This window comes from Pollicipes pollicipes, unplaced genomic scaffold (assembly GCF_011947565.3).
Source record: "Pollicipes pollicipes isolate AB1234 unplaced genomic scaffold, Ppol_2.1 Scaffold_5724;HRSCAF=6776_pilon_pilon_pilon, whole genome shotgun sequence".
NCBI lineage: Eukaryota > Metazoa > Arthropoda > Thecostraca > Pollicipedomorpha > Pollicipedidae > Pollicipes > Pollicipes pollicipes.
In genome coordinates, this window is record NW_023596746.1 from 20639752 (window position 1) to 20661139 (window position 21388).

Below are 21388 nucleotides of genomic sequence, written 5' to 3' on the forward strand. Positions count from 1 at the left end.
TCCAAAAAAGCGTCATTTTGGGCTTTACCGGCACATGCCGTAGGGAAACACGTCTAGTTACTGATTGAACAGCTCGCTCCCACGCCGCTTAAGTCGCCCAAAGCTGAAAAAGGTCCGGGGGGGGGGGGGCGGTTGGTGAAAGCCAAAGTAGTTCCAATACCGCTGCTTTTGGACTTTCGTCGGTTGCGCGAAAGTCAGAAATGGTGCTTCAGTACAATCGATCGGGTGTGGAACATAAGGGATCCATTGGGCATACCGTGTGCAATATTTATGCTGCATGTATTATGAGAATCGAATACACAGCTAGGCGGCGAAGGGGACTTACTTCCCTCGCCACTCTTCGGTGTGTTCCACTCTGGGGCGCCGGGGAGGGTCATTTTATTTTAAGTAGAAAAAGAGCATATTGCTGCTGCTCTTTTCAAGTTCTTGAGAGGCCAATTCGAGCTCTGAGAGGGCTATCGAGTTGTCGTACACAGAAAAGGCCGATTTCATGCTGCAAAAAGGCCTATCCTAAACTTCAGAAGTGTCCGTTTGAAACTCTTAAGTGGCCCATTCCAGCCATTACACCTGCAAGAGCCATCTTCCAAAAAACTGGGGGCGAGAGACATCTGCCGACGCCGAGGGAGCCACATCGATGCAGACCGGTTAGCCCCCTAGTGAACTCCGCCCAACCGTGGCTGCGCCCCTGGTGGGAACACGCTGTCAACAAAAGATTCAACTTCATCTCCCTATGCGGTACTCGTTTGGCTTCAGGATGGCTTTTTAAAAGAAGGAACGAAGAAGATCAGATGCACAGTTTAGGGCAGAGCGGAAGAGAAAGAAGCAATCTGAACTGGTCGGTTCATGTAGATCTACTTTAGATTACTGGCGGTAAGTGAACACATTTGGGCAAGTGTTGGACTGTTAAGTTACTTTTGACATTGTTGGCAAAAATAAAGAAAAATGCTGGCATGGTCTTCACTTTAACTTGACATAATTTTCACAACACAAGTGTGGCTTGTGAACAAAGGTGAAATTAACTAGTATTAAATGTAAGGCTTCGCAATCAAGATGAAAAAGAGGCAACATGCACCCATGATGAAAGAGCACCTCCTCTTAGTGACATGATACTGCTTGTTGAGGTTTGCGCTTTCTTAGCCATCTGCTGGCATGACATCACTGCTGGTGGTGGTGATGGTATGAGGTATTCTGCCATGCTGAGCCTTGTGCACCTTACTGCCAGTGTATCCTAATATCACGATATCTCTTCTCCACAGCACATCGGCAGCCGTGCCGGCTCCGCCCCTGGTGGGCGACTCGTCGGTACCAGCGGCGGCCAGCGTCGTCCCTCCAGCTACCAGCCCCGTGCCGGCTCCGCCCCTGGTGGGCGACTCGTCGGTACCAGCGGCGGCCAGCGTCGTCCCTTCGGCTACCAGCACCGTGCCAGCGACTACCAGTGACTTTCCTTTGGCTGCCAAAAATATCGCTCCTGCACCAGTGACGGCCAGCGACGTTCCTCCAGCTACCAACGACGTCTCTCCGGCTGCCACTGATGTCCCCCCAGCTACCAGCATCGTATCAGCGACGGCTAGTTACGTCCCTCCAGCTGTCGCTGACGTCCCTACGGCTGCCAGCGACGTCCCTCCGGCTGCCAGCACCGCGCCAGCGGCGGCCAGTGACGTCCCTGTGGCGGCCAGTGACGTCACTTGCCGCCGCTGACCCTCCAGCAACCTGCACCATGCCAGCGGCTGCCAGTGACGACCCTCCAGCGACCTGCACCGTGCCAGCGGCGGCCAGTGACGTCCCTTTGGCTGCCAGTGACGGCCCTCTAGCTGCCAGTGACATCCCTCCAGCAGCCTGCACCGTGCCAGCGGCTGCCAGTGACATCCCTCCAGCAGCCTGCACTGTGCCAGCGGCTGCCAGCGACATCCCGCCATGTGCTAACTACTGGCAGCGCCATGCCAGCGGCCGCGGACAATTTCTTGGATGTCGCTCCCCCGGCCCCGTTTCAGCGTGGGAAATGGGTCCCAATGACTCAGACGGGCGTGGAGCCGACTGTTTGACTCTGCGTCGAGGCCCTGTACAATAAAGATAGAGAAACTTAATAACAGAGCCCTGGTAGAAGCCCTGATGGGTCCCTAATGGCCCCTGACACAATGACAGGCTCCTGTGTTGATCAGGGACCACAGTCCCTAACAGGGTCCCTGACATTTCAGATCACGGCACTACCGATGGGGTCCGGGCCCGAGCTCTATCGGGCGCTTAACCTTAGGTTGCGAGGAATCCTTCGGGCCGCTCTTCGGAATCCCGCACACACGGCTCGTGGCGACCCGCGCCACTTGACGACATAGCATCCCCTGCTAAACACTGTGGGCTCCCTGACCGACACACTCGCTGTTTCAGTGACCCCGACCCATGAAAATCGCGGGCTCGGCCTTGCTCGTGCTTGGCAAATGTGCCTTCAGGGCTCAGACCGACACGTAGCCGAGTGTGCAGTGTTTGTGGTCTCTGGTCAAAAAAAGAGGCCCGGACTGTCCCAGGGACTCCCAATCGATGCAACAGGCCCTTTCACAGAATTTGAGGTTATGTAAGGTCATGAGGTCATGGTAATTTGGTTTTGCCACAAGTTGAGTAGTTCTTGATTTTTGTTTTGGCCTAAGCCCACATTACATCTCTAGATATTCGGAATATTCTGCATCTGAGTGAAGGTGGACCGAGCATTTTTCGGGATTAAGTTCCAAATGTCATACCACGTCAAGCAGGTAGTCACCCGAAAACGCAAGCGCAGAGCAGATCTGCCTTTTCCGCTGTTTTGGGGAGCATGCCTCCATTGAACCCTCCCCTGCTGAGCCCGTCAGCAAATCTTAGTTCGATCCACGTTACGTTGTGTTTTGAGTGGAACCCCGACCCCGTTTTCGCCATATCTTTAAACTGACCAGCTCAAGGTCCCAATAACCTGTGAAATGCGCTGATTCGCTTGAAACAAGGCCTTCTTGGTGACAACGCTGGAATCTTTGCGGATTGCCTGCGCTCGGGCCTATGTCTTGCCTGTAACCTAACTTAATGCAATGCCAGCGTCAGAACACCGTGGCCAGAGAAGTCATCAGCATCAGAAAAGCTACAGCTGCGTGTGCTGACAGTGAGCCCTGAAAGCCGAACGGAATTCAACTGGACTCATCGAAGCTAATTTAAACCTGTCCAACCCAATGCCTGAAGCACGCAAGTTAAGTTGGGTGTCCGAGTCTGGGTTCGAGGTTTTCAGTATCTTTGGGTATAGGCTTGACTCGCGCCGTTTCAGGCTTGGTTTCAGGTCGTGTCCGAATCCGCTGTTTCTTTGGTTTGTGATTCCGAGATGAAGACTGATTTACCTGATCGGTTCACCGGAGACCAAAAAACTGGACTCGATTCCAGGCCGGACCGTAGTAGGCTCCGATTTGGGTCCGGGCCGGGCCGTAGTAGGCTCCGATTTAGGTCCGGGCCGGGCCGTAGTAGGCTCCGATTTAGGTCCGGGCCGGGCCGTGGTAGGCTCCGATTCAGGTCCGGACCGGGCCGCAGTAGGCTCCGATTTAGGTCCGGGCCGGGCCGTAGCCTGACCCACTACTGGTTATGTCGACAAGCCCCATACCTTCTGGCGCCGAATCATCCCGCTCACCCCCACCCTGTCTGCACCTAGCCCACTTCCCACTCACCGCGCTCTAAGCCGCTCCATCTCCCCCCCCCCCCTTCCACTCGACGCGCGGCGCTGCCAGGGCGCGGGGCGCTCTGCCCACCTTTGAGGACGTGCACGCGCACGGAGGCTGGCTTGGAGCTGGCCGGCCGGCACGTGTAGCGCCCGCTGTCGGGCGGCCGAGCGGCGCGAATCAGCAGCTGCGAGACCGTCGTGCGGCCCTTGGTGGTCACCACGCTAACACCACCCCGCTCCGAGTCGTAGTTGATCGTCTGGGGACGGGAAACGGACGCACATGGTCATCTGACGGCGGGGGTAAGAGGCGCCGGATCGTCGGCGGATAATGACGATGGACAATCTGAGCAGGGCCGCGGACATGCTGGGCCATCTGAGCAGGGCTGCAGACGCGTTGGGCCATCTGAGCAAGGCCGTGGACACAATGGGCCATCTGAGCAGGGCCGCGGACACGTTGGACCATCTGAGCAGGGCCGCGGACACAATGGACCATCTGAGCAGGGCCGCGGACACAATGGACCACCTGAGCAGGGCCGCTGACACTATGGGCCATCTGAGCAGGGTCGCGGACACAATGGACCATCTGAGCAGGGCCGCGGACACGTTGGACCATCTGAGCAGGGCTGCGGATACGTTAGACCATCTGAGCAGGGCCACAGACACGTTGGACCATCTGAGCAGGGCCGCGGACACAATGGGCCATCTGAGCAGGGCCGCGGACACGTTGGGCCATCTGAGCAGGGCCGCGGACACGTTGGACCATCTGAGCAGGGCCGCGGACACAATGGGCCATCTGAGCAGGGCAGCGGACACAATGGACCATCTGAGCAGGGCCGCGGACACGTTGGACCATCTGAGCAGGGCCGCGGACACGTTGGATCATCTGAGCACAGCTGCAGACGCGCCAGTTCATCCGCCTGCAGTGACGTCACACCGGCGCGTCCCGGCCATCGTCAGGCGGGGTCCCACGTGATGACAACACCGCTCGGTCACCAATGCCTCACCTTTTTGTCGTGCTCCCAGAGTATGAAGTCCGGCGGCTGGGGCGCGTGCTCGATCACGCAAGTCAGGTTGATGGTGCTCTGCTGGTCGATGAAGATCTCCGGACCGCCCAGGATCTCCGTGTCCGGCTCTGTAACGGCACGCGCGACCGTTACGGCTGGCCGGCGCCACGTGCGGCGCGCACCTGGTCACGCTCCTCGCGCAGTCGAGGTTGTATGAATTTGGGATGTGCAAAGAACGGGCCAGCGCATGTTGCCTCTAATGCAGATCAATGGCGAGCATATGGAGAGCGGAAACTCTCTGGGTACCGTGCTTTGCGCAGGTGCCGTTCTCTGGGTGGCTGCATGCAGAATTGTGTCGACCTGGCACCGCGCGTTACACGCCATGTGATCATTCAAGTACATGCAGTTAACGTCGATGGTGCAGTCTGTCTCGTCAACTTTCCCGATGCACTCAACAAGGGACTCAACTCCCGATGGACTCAACAACATGAACCACTGGGCGTCACTTAGCAAGCTATGGCAATCATTGGGAGATGACTGGCCGGTTTGTGTTGACCATTCAAGCATCATTCCTTTTTTGCGCTCACCGAGCGTAGAGCCGGGCCCGACTACGGAACCGTTTCCGCCTCCCATCGCCGGGCGCGCTGTGTATTCTGATCGAGCTGAAGGAATGGACTGGGATTTGACGCGGACGAGCGACTCTGGCCAAAGCCGGCGCGTAAATCTCCGTCTGCAGCCTTGTAAACAGACGTGCAGTGGTGCTCGCGCCCCGGCCGTTCCGCGTCGATTTCACCGACAGGGCAACAGTCGACCGGAGTCGAGACATACCAGCCGTCTGTCTTCGTTTGCGTCGTCCTGGCCGCGCTCGTAAAACAAAAAAAACAGCCGAAAACACAGATAGTGGGCGCTGTTGGTGCCTCTGTGAATGCCGACTGTGTTCTGCGATGAGGAGATGGCATGGGATGACATCTCAAGCTGCTGACACTTGAAGACACTCCACTGTAATGATGTGAGCTGCTCGGTTTGTATGCGCGCAGAAAGCACGAGCACAGCGAGCGAAGCTTATCTGATGACGAGAGTATTTATGAAACTGTTTGCGAGTAATTCGGAGTAGTCGTGCGCATTGTTGAAGATAAACGGCCTTGTTTGCCCCAATTTAACGCGAGATAATTTAGAATTTCTCCACAACACCATTTCATGTAATGCAAGTTAAGTGGAAGCAAGGAAATGCGTTTAATGCGGATTATGAGGTGGAAGTTACAAGATGCAAAATAATAAGGCGCCACTAACTTACACATAAGTTCCATTTATTGCTTACTTTGCTTAGCTTTATACTGAGTGGAGGTGAAATTTCGCCCTACCACCGATGGCAAACGGGGGGGGGGGGGAGGGGGGGAAGGGGGGCGGCACGTCCGGATTTGCAGTCATTTTTGTCGACGCAGCGTCCGCAGGACCCTTGTTAGGGCAAAAGAACAGAGGGAAGGGGCCTGTATTAGATAAGTACAGAGCTCTACCTACGGTACCGCGTACCTTGGGTTGGCCAACCACAATCCTTAGAAGCGCCCGCATGTGAAGCCGCCGGAGCTCGCGCAGTGCGACCATCCCGGCGCGAGACCGCACTCCCCATACAGCGGGAGTCAACGAGCGCTCGAATCATTCTACTCGACCGCTGCGAAACGACTGCTCAGCATGCACGAGCCAACCTCAACGAGAATTGTTTCGGAGTCATTGCATGCTTCGCTCCCAGAACGGCCGGCTGAGAGCTATTTCGAGGATGACATGTGACTGGCTCGACCCGTTTGATCGGCGCGAGACAAAATGAATGGCTGGGCGCGGGGTCTATTGTTTCTAACGACTTCAGTGAAATGTTCCAACATCCCTCATATTTAAAGATGCATCATTAATGAACATTACTGCATTCACTTTTGTAAAAGCAAAGTTCGTGAGTGCAGGCGATAAACAACCCGATATCTGGGATACGGCTCTAAAACTCTGTTATGTGCGGTGCAACTTACCGGTGCCACGCACTACAAATATGCTTGGCCCCAATTTCACTCATACAGTGGCGTACCGACGACATCTGATATCGACGACAAAACATTGTGTCATAATGTCACATGATGTGCTTGGCTTTTCATCTACCCACAGTCTGAAGTGCTTCGGCGCCAGCTCTGCTGGCGCCGTGCTTGTGCTTCGCTCCAGAACAATGGTGAGAACATCACCGGGCCCAATTCACTCCCGTCACGGCGTCGATGGCCATCTCGTAAAACGCCCTTTAATTTCGCGCAGGTCAGAGCCGCTGGTAGTCGCGATCGAGCTGGAATATGTCTACCGCATGTTCCCGACTGGCTTCGGGTGGGGCTGAAGGTCCTGCGGGTCTTAGTTCGGCAGTGGAAAATCTGTTGAGTTGAGGGACCCGGCCTGGACCGGCCATCCCGATTGCTTACAAGCGGGATGGGTGAGCAATGGCTTTCACTGTGTGAGCAAGGAGCCCAGTCCCATGCATGTCTCATTGTGTCAGCAACAGCGCAATGCTCAAAAGTCGTGCTGTATGGAGGCATTCTGCGCGCAAACTATAAGCATGAGCAGACATGATCACTGCAACACTGCATGATCCTTGCAGCACTGGCTTAAAACGCTGCTTATTAGGTTAACACGAGAAACGTAGAATTTGTTTAATGTTAAAACCCAGAAGACTATGGCTGGATGTCACACCTAGATTTTGACGACCCGACATCTCAGTGGCAAGGTGCTAACACATTTTGACAGCTGAGAGAACGGACAATCCCATTAGCCAGGACATGGATCGGTGCGTATCATCCCGCCAGCTTGATGACAGACCACGGAACAGCGGGTCTTAAGACGGGTTCCGTAAGGGTTGGATGTCAGATCTCGGCAACCGGAGTGGATGAATGAGGTGATGCGATATCATGATGATAATCTTGATTTTTTATCATCATGATAAAATCAAATCATGATCACTATTTTGATTCTCTCACCTGTCATGACTCGCTTGTTCCTTGACGCAGAACGAATCTGAACGATTTGGGCGTAGCTTCCGTTGCCCTTGTGAATGCCTCATGTCGAGATGCCCTTTAGCAACGCGTGATGCGGTATTGGCATGCGTGCATGCACAGAACACGTACATGCAGCATCTAGCCACGCCAGCCTTTCTGTTACAGTAGCACACACAAGAAACCATATGGCATTATCAGTTCACATTGCGAATCGTTGAAAAGTGACAAAACGAATGGCCGTAGTTTTTTTTCGAAACGACAGCGATCAGCATGCTGCGGTCGTTTCCAAGCGATAACCAACGGAAATGGTTGCGAAACTCGTGCATTGATCCCGATATCTATGATATTATAGCGATAAGCGAAAGAGGATGGAAACGTATCTGTCATTGAGGCAGCCATCTCCGACCTAGCACATCGCTATTCCGCAGCGAATGCTGCAGAAACCAACTCAGCCACAGCACACGGCTGACTGCCGTCCACATCTTCTGACCCGCCCGTATTCTCTGGATGTCAAAAGTAAGACCGAAATTATAACTGCCTGCTCTTGCCGACAGCTCGGCGTTCCGATGGGATGTGGTTTGTTGAAGGCAATAGCTCAGCAGGTGGAATTCTCTTCGCCTCACGGTAAATGAAGCAACCGGATTGGCAACGCTGCCTTGCCAAAGCCAGGCAGAATGGGACAAGGCTTTCCGACGACTGATTACCTTGCTCACCATCAGCCAGCCACTCCGCATCTCTGTTCTTCCTTCTCAGTTCGCCCGCCGAATTAAGCGCGGCTATGGAGAGGTATCCGCGCTGTCGGAACCAGGTGGGTCGCAATTATTCAGCCGTGCTCTGTTGTCCCTGAGCGCTGCATCGCGGCGGCGTGCTCCGGCCAAATCCAAACAAACTGCGGCAATAGCGCGGTCGGCACCGTCCGAATGCCGGCCGAGAGTGGTCTCCGAAGACCGCGGCGCACCGGGGCCGCCCGGCCCCCGCCATCCAGCCGGCAGAGGACCGCGGCACACCGGGGCCGCTCGGCCCCTCGCCACCGAGCCGGCAGCAGACCGCGGCACACCGGAGCCACCCAGCCCCTCGCCACCGAGCCGGCAGCGGACCGCGGCACACCGGGGCCGCTCGGCCCCTCGCCACCGGGCCAGCAGCAGACCGCATCTGCCGCCCCGCCACAGGCAACGGATGTGGACATGTGGACATGGCAGGAGTGGAAACACCGTCGGCTGTGCTCACGCAGCGAGCCAGCGCCCGAGGACAGCTCGGCCCCGGTGCTAGTGGCTCTGGTAAGTCTCCTTACCGGCGGGTGGGACCGGCCCCGAAGCCGGCACCGGGGAGCTCAGCCACGGTGCTGATGGGTGTGGTAAATCTCTTTCCCGGCGGCTGGGACCGGTGCGTTTGATGGCTCTCTGATGCCAGGATTTGAGGATCAGCAGATACAGGCCTGTGGGGTTGGTTTGCTGGTGGTTTGATTTACTGCTCTGGCACGATGTCGGTTTTCCTGCGTTGAAGACGTTGGCGAGGGACCGCTCTCCGGCGCTGAGTTCCATCGTAAGGAGAACGAATCTCTGGTGCTGGCATTAGTGGGCTGTGGGCTGATCTGCAGCGCGGATAGCAACAGCCGAATGGAACTGAGATTTCTGGTACTGTTAATCACGTGGAAATCTCCGGAGGCAGTATGGGTGCGTTAGGTTCGAACCGATTTATCAGCCCCCCAACCTCGCCCGCTTCCAGTGCCGGGCGTAAGGCGCGATCGCCTATGAATAATTAGTATGGGTGTGAGTGGATCAGCAATGGACAAACCCCCAGAGGAAATGACGGTTTTCACAGCTTGCTTGTTTCCTTCATCCAACGCGTATGGTGTACTTAATGTCTGTCTACACCAATTCCCCCCAAATAACCTAGTTCCACTGACTGGCAGAGCCATTACAGCTGATTGCATGCCACGGTAAAGACCAACCAAAGAAGGATGGATGGCTATCCAAGAGGAACAGATAGATGGCCGCCTCGGAAGTGCTCATTGCTCATGGTCCGGGAGTCCTCTGTAATGGAAAAGTGCATTCGTCCCCGCCCTATGAGAGAGTGCAGCATTGTCGCGACGAGCTTTGCGCAAACATGCGAGCCTTGGCCGGTGGTGAGAGCCACTTGGATCCACTCCGGCTTTGCGCAAACAGGCGAGCCTTGGCCGGTTGTGAGGGCCGCTTGGATCCACTCCGGCTTTGCGCGAACATGAGGACCTTGGCCGGTGGTGAGGGCCGCTTGGATCTACTCCGGCTTTGCGCGAACATGCGAGCCTTGGCCGGTGGTGAGGGCCGCTTGGATCCACTCCGGCTTTGCGCGAACACGCGGACCTTGGCCGGTGGTGAGTGTCGCTAGGATCCACTCCGGCTTTGCGCGAACACGCGGGCCTTGGCCGGTGGGGAGGGCCACTTGGATCCACTCCAGCTTTCCGTGCAGGCATGCAGCTGTCTGTGGCCTTGGCCGGTGGTGAGAGCCACTTGGATCCACTCTGGCTTTGCGCGAACATGCAGACCTTGGACGGTGGTGAGGGCCGCTTGGATCCTCTCCGGCTTTCTGTGCAGGGATGCGGCTGCCTGTGGTCCACCCTCAGCACAGGCCACCGTGGTACTGCACAAAAGCGTAGTACAACTGAGGTCTCCGTATTAATTTCAAACAAACAAAAAATGGGGTATGGGGGACATCCTCCACCACAAGGGTGAGAAACTCGGGCTGGTGCAGGCACTTACCCACTTTGGCGAAAGCTGGGGGCAATGTGAGCACCTCAGCACAGTAAGATAGCTAAAGCCGGTACGGTGCTCGCCGACCGCAGTGAGGGAGCCATGACTGGTGCGGTACTCACCGACCACGGTGAGAGAGCTAGGATTGGTGCGGTACTCACCGACCACGGTGAGAGAGCTAAGACTTGTGCAGTACTCACCGACTACGGTGAGGAAACTAGGACTTGTGCTGTACTTACCGACCACGGTGAGGGAACCTGGACTTGTGTGGTACTCACCGACCACGGTGAGAAAGATGTGCCTGGTGAGCGGCGGCGTCGTGCCGATCTGGCAGTCGTACACGCCCGAGTCGTTGTGAGTGGTCCGCTCGAGTTTCAGGGTCCAGTCCGAGGTGTGCCGGTTGTGCTCCACCCGGAACCGATTGTCCATAGTGTAGGTGTAGCTCCCCACCGACAGCAGCGTCGGTACATCGGCCGCGCGCATCCATGACACCTGCCGGGTCACGGGGAGGTCAGGGGTGCGCCTTTCACTGCGGAGAGTCCACAGTGTCCGCCCCGGGGCCCTGAACAAGACCCCACCGGCGCCACCAGTGTCGTGCATGTAGCCTCAAGCCTGCAAAGGTGTGTCCTACCCGAGAGGCCATCCTCTCCGCGGAGTGCCTTGTCCCAGCAGGGGTGACCTGGTCGCGATCCCGGCCTCGTCAGCTGGCTAGCCCCGGCCGAGGTGCCAGGTGAGAAGCACACGTGGAAAATGAGAATACATATCAGGCGAAGAAGTTGCGATCTTCACCGCATTTCTTTCGCTGTGGACTAGCCCGGCCGACCGACCGGCCGGCGAGTGACCGGACCGGGTGCCCGTGACCGCAAGGTGGTCCGGTGTCGCGGGCGCTCACCGCCAGGGTCTCACCGTCTCCGACTCAACCCACAACCGGCTGTCACCCAGAGAGTGTCAGGGTTGACACCAACTCCTGATTGGAGGTGACGTCAATGGCGAGGTTGAGTGCCCACTCGTAACCACTCGAGAACATATCGTCCCAATTGCTCGTTCGTTTCACTCCCACCACGAAAACAACTTGAAACTGATCGTCGTACAGTTAAAACGACGAGGAAATGATCCTTGGAGAGAGAGCACAACCTTTCGGATCAGAGCATATTTTACACGTACGCAAATAGATTCGGTGTGCCAAATTCGGGCTTGTCGAGCAGCGTTCCAGGCTCTTTTCCGGAACCTTAGTATTTCCTATTGAAACATCTACTTTCGTGCAATCTCAGAAAACATATTTCCTTCAACAAGATTCACTGCCGTTTTAGCCACCTACGGCCAGTGTTTATTCGGTGGACTTTAGGACTTAACTTCCAGTGTCATAAATCGCATGGAAGTTTGGCTTACGAGTCGCCATTTGAACTCGCACCGAGAGTGTCGTATTTCCAAATCAAGTGTCTGCCAAATTGCTTGGCAATTTGTTGACTGCGGCTCCGGCCGATAACAGCCCAGGAGAAGCGATCGGGGTCAGCATGGGCGGATCCAAGAGGGGCATGAGGTGTGAGGGGCATGCCCAAGGACGGTGAAAAAACTGCCAATGTTCCTCTTTCAACGAGGTTTTTGAAAAGCTGGAGCTCTGTTCACACATGGGCTTCATCCAAGACAAAACACAGAATTTCTTTTTGGACGAACTGTCTGTTTTGTCGGCAAATGCAGGCCGCAGCGTTGAAATACTGACCGGTCTGTGCGGGGTGGCCCACTTGAGAGCTGAATGCAGGCGGCAGCGGTGAGATACTGACCGGCCTGAGCGGGGTGCCCCAAGTGAGAGCTGAATGCAGGCGGCAGCGGTGAGATACTGACCGGCCTGAGCGGGGTGGCCCATGTGAGAGCTGAATAACCACCGATATGAAGAGCTTATCGACAGGAGTTCTGTAATACAAATGCTGCTCAAACCTTCTCTTTTCTCTCAACGGAAGGAAATTTAAGGTGCATAATTTCTTCGCGTAGTGTGCCATCCAAAGTAATACATATATTAAAGTAATCCGTAACAGACATTCCTTGCCATCACAGCTGAAAGTGGTCGCCTAACACAGCTGCCTGACCTGTATGGACCCCAAGACCAGCACATTCAAGGTTGGAAAACAACATGCGTCTAGCTGCTCGTTGAATTATTGGCGTGACACTGTTTATATCATTGGATTAGGGGCAAGTCTACTTATTTTACATTTGCTGCGGTTGAAGGCCTGTCATAAGGACCCAATATTCTTGAAATTCCAGAAAAACTTGAGCACTTCTCTGCTGCAATTACTTCCCCCAGCCTGCCCTCTGTATTTAACGTCAAAAGCTCCCGCCTGGCCTGTATTTACATCTCAGCCTAGGCAAACAAATGTTCCCGGGCTATGTCCACAAGTGCAAAATCCAGGTGTCTCGGTGTTAAAGTTCTTTGGCCCGGCCTCCCGGGAACAGCTGATACGCTGTTCAGCTACGCGCCAGCAGTACTTAAGCTGACGCAACTGCACAGCACATCAAAGCTGTACGACATGGCAAACATTACTGCGTCGAAAACCGCCGCTTTTAATGGGCTTTTAAACAAAAATGTTTTTCGCCGGTAGACGCTGACTGCATCCTTTGATCCGCGTGGCTTGGGTCAGGTTTCCTGTGCAGCCATCTTACTGCTGGTGACGGCAGTCCGCAGAGCCCCTGGGGGACGGTTGCCCGCCGGTCGCTGCCCGCTAATCAATGACAATGGGCGACGCTCGTGCAACACCCGCCTGAACGGAGCAGCCGATTACAGAGGGTGTGAAGTCAGTGTGTTTGCAACAGTGCTCAGCCCGGCGATCGGTCCCTTTGTTCAGATTGCATGCTGGCGGTGCTGTGGAAATGATGGGTGACCTCGGCTAACGGCGCCGGCGTGTCAGAGCTGATGCCATCGCCAGCACCGCTGTGACGAAACTCCGGCTTGAGGGCCGTAATGTGACAGCCTGGGTCGATGCGGCTTGGAGACATTGTTGACAGTTTTCGTGTTTGCCCTGGACGTAATAAATAATTGATCATAAGCATTTGGCGTTTGGTTGTGGTGTTATGGTGCTGAAGGGCGCGTCGGCTTCGGCGCCATTTCACACCCACCATGTTGGCGTTAACAATCAACTCCATCTTTACGAAGGAGTACAATTATTGTTGTCAAAATTTCGATTAACGTGAGAAATATTGCGTGTGGCATAGTTCCCGTACACGTACATTAAACGTCACCTCATGGAAAACCTAAGAGCCGCCTTTCACAATGTTCTATTTTCTCGCGGTAAAAGCACATGACCGGGTTTGCCTCCCTGCCCCCTAGATATTTAAACTGTAAGGAATTGCTTCATCCCACAGTCCGTCAGACGGAAATGCGCATACCATACTTGCTGTAAAATAGAAAACAGTAACTTACATTAGACACTTGGGCATACATTGCAACCACTTTGAATATTGCTCGACTTCTCAAATATGAACAGCCTCGAACGAAAAGCTTCAAGCCAACAACCGATCTTCCATAATATTTTTGGGCCTTACTCCGATTTCCAGATATGGTGGGACCATGCGATAGATGAGGCTACATGAAGAAACACGTCGCCGCTACAGTTCCCGTCGGGGGCGGCCTCTTCGCACCAGGCATCCCTCCCCGACTGATGACATCACTGCCCGACTGATGACGCCACAGCGCTGCTCCAGGCGAGCCTCTGCTCTCATCGTCGCCAGTGGCGGGCGGAGTGTCAGTCCGCCCGTCGGCAGCGTCAGCTGGCACGCGCCAGCGGCCCGCGTGGGGGACCGGGCGCCGCGCGCGCCGGCGTGGGATGTCCTGCGTGGGAGCACTGCCGCCAGCTCCTGTAATCTAGGCCCATCGGCATATGGGCTTAAGCGGCGGGAGCAATCACCCCGGCCCGTCCGCTCGGCCTGGCGTGGGAGACGGGCCGATGCGTGGGGGTCTGCTGACAATCAGTGACGTCACATGGCGTGACCCGACCTCGTGCCGTGAGAGCCGCGGCTGGGAGCGTGCCGCGAGGAGCTGCGCCTGGCAAGCGCGGTCTGAGAATAGAGCGCTGCAGAAACGACATCTGTGTAGTGCTGCTTTCTTTCTCTTCTGCCGCACAAGATGAAAATATAGGGAGGAGGTGGACAACCAATGGGACAGCTTTTTGTATAGGGAAAAGACGCGTGCGCTGCGTTGCCCCGACACAAACATTTCAACGTACCACAGTTCGCTTATTTTATAAGTAGCTTACCAAAGTCATCCAGTCTCTGACATCTGAGTCACAACAGCGCACGTTATTATCACTGAGTCACAACAGCGCACGTTATTATCACTGAGTCACAACAGCGGACATTCCCAAAGATGTCCAGCGTCCGGAGGGTTCATTTGGCGATGAGCAGTACCACAGCCCAAGAACCTCAGCCACCAATACCACTCTGCAGATCCGGGCCCGTTCGGTGACCGTTTTACGACCACTCGGTCCGCCTACGGCCCAGTCGGCCGCAAACTTCCATCCCTTGGCCGCCGCGGCGTCCCCGTACCGTGGCGTTGGCGACCTGCTTCACCCGGCAGTTGAGGCTGGCGGCGCTGCCCAGCAGGACGGTGACGTTGCCCGAGAAGTACTCGTCGTAATAGGGACCGGGCGCCGGCGTGCTGGCCGGCGGACGCAGCACGTGCTCGAAGTTGAGACCTGGGGGACGCGGCGTACCGCAGTTAGCGGCAGACGGCTACCGGCCGGCACACATTCAAGTGCCGCGGAGAGGTTCGGGCGGGAGATAGAGAGAGAGAGAGAGAGAGAGAGGGGGGGTGGGGGGGAGAGAGAGAGTGAGAGAGGGAGAGAGAGGGGGAGGGAGAGAGGGAGGGGGAAAGAAAGATGATGGGAGAGAGAGAGGGTAGTAAGGGGAGAGACATGGGGCGTGGAAGAATGCAAAAAGATAGAAGATGAAGGCACTTGGAGAGAACGCAGCGCTTGTCCCAACACCGCAAAAAAGCCCACTTGCATTCACAAATGTTGAAAACAAGTGCCCATGTTGTTGGTGCCTCTGTCATGAAGAAAAGACGACTTTTCCTTGATAACCTAAATCACACATAACAATCATAGATTTTCTGCAAACAAAATAAATCGTCACTGACATCCCACAGACGTTTTTTTCTATTGGAATCTGCAGACTCATCAAACTGCCAGCATCTCGACATTATGGGCAGTTCTGTCAATCTATGCTAGAATTATCGCCAGAGAGGCACATTCAGATAAAGGCTCTTTCCATTTAACTCCTCAAATCACTCCTCATTTACATTTCAACAGCTTTGTTGACAAAATTCCAGGTGGACGTCAATGCAGCGTCCATGTTTTATGCATGAGCTCGGCTCCGCACCCCGGTCGGCTGCCGAGGGCCCGCAAGTGAGGAGAACCGCCCGTCACCGCTCTGATTGATGCCCAGGGGAGGAGAAGGGCAGAATCACTCGACCGCCCTCCCCTTCCGATAACGCGCCGCCTGGTGAACGGGCCGGCGGAAGAGGAGTCCCACAGGCCGTGCGGCGCCGTCTGAGCTGAAGCCGCCCACTCTGAGGCAATCCACACCGCCCCACCACTGAGCCGCCCGCTCGTCTGACTGGCAGGCCGTCCGACAGTGCTGTCGGCGCGCGGCTCAGCTCAGCGGGGATCGGGTGGGAGGGCGGCGGTAACTGCCCGGCGTGCGGCTCAGCGGAGATCGGGTGGAGGGCGGCGGTAACTGTTGGCGCGCGGCTCAGCGGAGATCGGGTGGGAGGGCGGCGGTAACTGTCGGCGCGCGGCTCAGCGGAGATCGGGTGGGAGGGCGGCGGTAACTGTCGGCGCGTGGCTCAGCGGAGATAGGGTGGGAGGGCGGCGGTAACTGTCGGCGCGCGGCTCAGCGGAGATCGGGTGGGAGGGCGGTGGTAACTGTCGGCGCGCGGCTCAGCGGAGATCGGGTGGGAGGGGGGCGGTAACTGTCGGCGCGCGGCTCAGCGGAGGTCCGACAGTGTTGTCGGCGCGCGGCTCGGCGGGGATCGGGTGGGAGGGCGGCGGGTAACTGCTCTGATTGAGGCCCGCCGCCGCCGGCCACCTGGGGCCGGCTGCCAGTCAGCGGTAAACGGACGCGCCGCCAGCCGCTCGGGGCTGCATCGGCCCTCCTTCCGCCGCGTCCGTCTTCATTTTTCGGCCACCGACAGTCTCCGGCGCTCTCGACGCGTCCTCGACGAGCGCCAAACAACGGCGTTAAGGCGGCCATAAATCCCGCGGCTTATGGGCGGGCGGCGTACGCTGGCGACTCCAGATGGCCCAGGCGGGAGACCAGAGGACAGCGGACGGGCCGCGCCGGCCGGCCATTACACGGGCCCGACGGCAGGCGGGCGGAGCGGGGGCCGGGCGGGCAGGCTACTGGTGATCAGCGCGCCGGCGAACCGGCGAGCAGGCTGACTGGTAACCAGTGCTGGGACAGACCGATCAGCGGGCTGGATGGTAACCAGTGCAGGAGCAGACCGATCAGCAGGCTGGCTCGTAACCAGTGCTGGGACAGACCGATCAGCAGGCTGACTGACAACCGGTGCCGGGGCAGACCGATCAGCAGGCTGGTTGGTAACCGGTGCGGGAGCAGACCGATCAGCAGGCTGGCTGGTAACCATCCTGGGGCAGACCTGTGAACCAGCTGACTGCCAGTGCAGGAGCAGATCGGTGCTCACGGAGACCGTTGAAGAAGCGAGCTAGCGAACGGCTGAACAGATGGACGACAAGCCCAGGGGTCAGCGCACATGCGGGCGGTGAGACCAGAGGACCAGCGGTCGGTGGGACCAGCAGACCAGCGGTTGGTGGAGCCAGCGGACCAGCGGTCAGTGGAGCCAGCGGACCAGCGGTCGGTGGGACCAGCGGACCAGCGGTCGGTGGAACCAGCGGGCCAGCGGTCGATGGGACCAGCGGACCAGCTGTCAGTGGAACCAGCGGACCAGCGGTCGGTGGAACCAGCGGACCAGCGGTCAGTGGAACCAGCGGACCAGCGGTCGGTGGGACCAGCGGACCAGCGGTCGATGGGACCAGTGGACCAGCGGTCGGTGGGACTAGCGGGCCAGCGGTCGGTGGGACCAGCGGACCAGCGGTTGGTGGGACCAGCGGGCCAGCGGTCAGTGGACCAGCAAACCAGCGGTCGGTTGGACCAGCGGTCGGTGGGACCAGCAGACCAGCGGGTGGCGGGACCAGCGGGCCATGCGGGACTGCTGGCTGACCGCAGCGTTACATTGCATGCACTGTCCAGGCGGGCCGGCAGACGAACGAAGTGGGTGGTCAGGTGATGAGACCTCATCGGGAGACCTCATCAGCAGGCATGTGGACCGGCCGATGGGCTGAGGCACAGACGCTCTCAGCGCCAGACGGTCGGCAGAACACACGCATCAACGGCGGGACTGATGGTCTCACTGACAGGAGGACCGGCTGTGCGGACTGGCAGCGAGATGGTCCGGCACTTGCTAGGCGGAGATGTGCGTGAGCTGGCGGAAAAGTGGACAAACGCTGGGCAGGAGGGAATATTGGTTAGCGGCAACGTAGACAGACGCTGGGCAGGAGGGGGTAGTGGTTGGCGGCAACTTGGACAGACTCTTGACAGGATGACCGAGCGGGTTGGCGACGGCCAACCGTGGATGATGGGGCGGATCAGACGACCAACCGCGGATAATGGGGCGGATCAGACGACCAGACGTGGATAATGGGGCGGAGCCAGACAACCAGCCGTGGATAATGGGGCGGAGCCAGACGGTTAAGCGCGCGGTCTGCGCAGTCCGAACAGGGCTCAGTCGTCCGACGACGTGCGGCAGGGGGAAGCTCAGAGCCGGAGGGGAGGGGGACGGCCGAGCGGTGCCTGGGGCGAGCTGCAGCCATTCGCGGCAGATGTTCGTCGTCGTTTCACCGCCCATTCCAGGTAATGCTCAGCCATTCAGACTGATGCCAGCAACAGATAAGTCGAGCAAATGGATTCGGCGCAGTGTGTCGCTCAGCGAGACGCTCTGCTTGATCGCTGGCCCCTCTCGGGACTCCGGAGCCTCCCCCGCCGGAGCTCCGGAGGTCACCGCCCGGTGGGCGCCGCCGGACCGGCAGTTTGCATGTACAGTGGTGTGGCGCGAGATGCAGGACCGTGCTGATGGACTGCGGCCGCGGCCAGACACGGCCCGTCCAGCTGCCACGGCTGAGTTACGAGCGCTATGTGTCTCACCGGCTCGGGCCGTCGACTGAAGGTCAGGTGGGGGGCGCACGCCGCCGCCGCCGCGGGCGTTCGACATTGGAGTGCTCCGCCGCTCGCCCCGGCAGCGGGCCGCGACGCCGTTACCGGTTCGGCATGCCCCGAACGGAAGCGCTACGCGTCACGGCGGCCGCCGGAGCCGGCCGGGCCGCGGCCGCGTGCCGTCGGAAGCACCGAGCGGCCGGCTCGCCGCTCCGAGTGCGACAGGTCACGTCAGGCGCGTGCCGAGCTGCCGGCCGGCGCCGTGGCCGGGGCCGGTCCCAAGCTGCGCGCCGGCAGGCCGGCCGGCAGCGCCGCTGCAAGCCGGTCCCAGGGCGGCACCGCGGCCGACCGACGCGCGGCCGGTCACGAGCGCGCCGCGGCCAGACGAGACGTGAGCGGCGCTCCTGGCCGCCCGGGAGCTGTCCGCCGGTCGCGGACACGGCCGCGCCCTGTCACAATCGATTGGTGCAGGAATTCATTAGGCGGCGGCCTGCTGGCGTCGAACTGGAGTCCGGCAGTGGGCAGTGATTGACCTGTTCCGGCTGGGCGCGGCGACGCCCTGCGCTGGCAGGGCGCGGCCGGGCGCGACACAGCTGCGGGGTCGTAGGTGCGCAGAGTGCCTCGGCACTCCGCCCCGCCAGGGTGCCGAGGTCGCCAGGTCATCCGGAGGAAGCTGACACGGCTCCCCCAGGCACCAGTATACGGATCATTCCCTGGCGCAGGTGACGCCATTAAATATTCATGGGTCAGATGATGATTGGCATGATGCATCTGCCTGCGTGACATTTCGTGTCTGCCGGCGGTCTCCTAACTGGATGGCAGGATGACGTTGGAAGCTACCAGGACTACCAGGGGCATTAGCAATGCATGCTGAAAATGCATCGGGAGAACCCTTGTACTCAGAAATAAAATTTTAAGCAGGATTTTGCCAGCTCTGTTGAAGTTTGCATACACTTTACGGGTATTAATTGCAACATAATGCCAATCTTTGATATAGGCATATCAAATTCTGGACAACCATGACGTTATCTGTCCCGAAGACGATTGAAAAACTGTTTATGTCGTTCCAAAATTTGCATTTCGGTAAAGCTTACGTGTGCGCCTTGAAACCCTTTCGGCCGGGATAATATGCAGAAGCTTCACAGACAACAGCTCCCACCCAAACCGCTCTATATTTTTTTACCCGCTTTGGTCAACAAGCAAACGTAAGTCGTAAACTCATTAATCGAAAGCTGTGACTTTTAAAACCGTAACAATAGTAGTTTGGAAAAAATGAAACAAGCACGCCAGCCTGCTAATCAGGATGCATTGCGTTACGCTAGAGAAACATCGTGAAACGCTTACTAGCCCCTCATTTGGATATCAAAACGTGCTCATTAAGCACAACCATGAAACCCAATGTTCCGGCGCTTATTCCAATCAGCGGAGCATGATTGACGCGATGCATGAGCTGCAGGTAAAACCTTGTCTAGGGTTGCAGCATTACTCGGGCAGCAAGCCGGCCAGGCGCCTGGCCAGCCCATGGCACCAGTGGTGGATCGATGAAGTTTTGATGGAGAGGCGGATTTACAAGTTAATGAAATGGCTTTTATTCTTCTTAGTAGCGTCAGAGTAAATCAAGCCAGCAGATCCTTTCGTCGTCAGAAAGTGCAGTTAGTTGGTCTGCTGTGGGTGGTTTCTCAAACGGATATGCTATTCGGGTATTGATATTTCGTAAGTCTGTGGCAGCCAAATACGTCCTTAAAACTCACGGATCCCGACTGTTTCGTTAAGTGGATGTGTGAACTGAACATTTAGGTTATTTATGCATGGGTCGGTAAAAATGTAGTTAACAAACTGATGCTGATCTAAGCGTTCAATTGTAACGAACTCTTCAAGATGAACATGGACGCCCAGGGAAGGGTTTCAACTAGGAGTTTGGTCGACCCGCAGTTTTATCAACGAATCTCCTGCACCCACTTGTTCAGCTGGCAGACGGCGATTCATAAGCACGACTCGAACAAGGAAACTGTCGGAGGCCTGATTGGAAAGCTTCAACGAATGGAATTAAAACTTCCGTCAATAAAGTGACGGTCAATACACGTGCAATATCTTTTACTGGAACAACTCCGCGTTTGAAAAAGAAATTCCAGCTTAGCGGGCCTCTACATTTTGTATTATTGTTAAACACCGGCCACAAGGTTGAGCAGATCGGGTGCGATCAGGCGCCAGCCATCTGTGCTCCTGAGCAGTCCCCTCCACGGACAGAGCGGCGCCATCCGGTCCTGCGCGGCTGTCGCAGCGAGCGTCAGTGGCCGGCCGGTGCCTGGCGCTGATACTGGGCACGCCACCGGCCGGCACCAGTCCGCACGGGGTTCGAGGCCTCAGGACTCAGAGGCCCAGCCCGCAGCGGCGACGCAGGTCAGCGGCTGGCACTCACCGTCAGCAGAGGGCGGGGTCAGCAGCAGTGCTAGGGTCAGCACGCCGAGCATGAACGCAGGTCGGCGGCTGGCACTCACCGTCAGCAGAGGGCGGGGTCAGCAGCAGTGCTAGGGTCAGCACGCCGAGCATGAACGCAGGTCGGCGGCTGGCACTCACCGTCAGCAGAGGGCGGGGTCAGCAGCAGTGCTAGGGTCAGCACGCCGAGCATGAACGCAGGTCGGCGGCTGGCACTCACCGCCAGCAGAGGGCGGGGTCAGCACACCGAGCATGGACGCAGGTCAGCGGCTGGCACTCACCGTCAGCAGAGGACGGGGTCAGCAGCAGTGCTAGGGTCAGCAC

General features: G+C 57.4%; 1 protein-coding gene across 1 annotated transcript in view; it reads right to left on the minus strand.

Annotated features, from left to right (window-relative positions):
* Positions 1-21099, minus strand: part of LOC119102790 (cell adhesion molecule 2) — a 31466-nt gene extending 10367 nt beyond the window's left edge. The window contains exons 1-5 of the mRNA XM_037226244.1: positions 21048-21099; positions 14945-15093; positions 10690-10903; positions 4666-4793; positions 3750-3918 (exon numbers count right to left, since the gene is read on the minus strand). Coding sequence (XP_037082139.1) covers positions 3750-3918; positions 4666-4793; positions 10690-10903; positions 14945-15093; positions 21048-21099 — 712 coding nt within the window. The remainder of the gene's footprint in view (positions 1-3749; positions 3919-4665; positions 4794-10689; positions 10904-14944; positions 15094-21047) is intronic.
* Between the last annotated feature and the right edge of the window lie 289 nt (positions 21100-21388).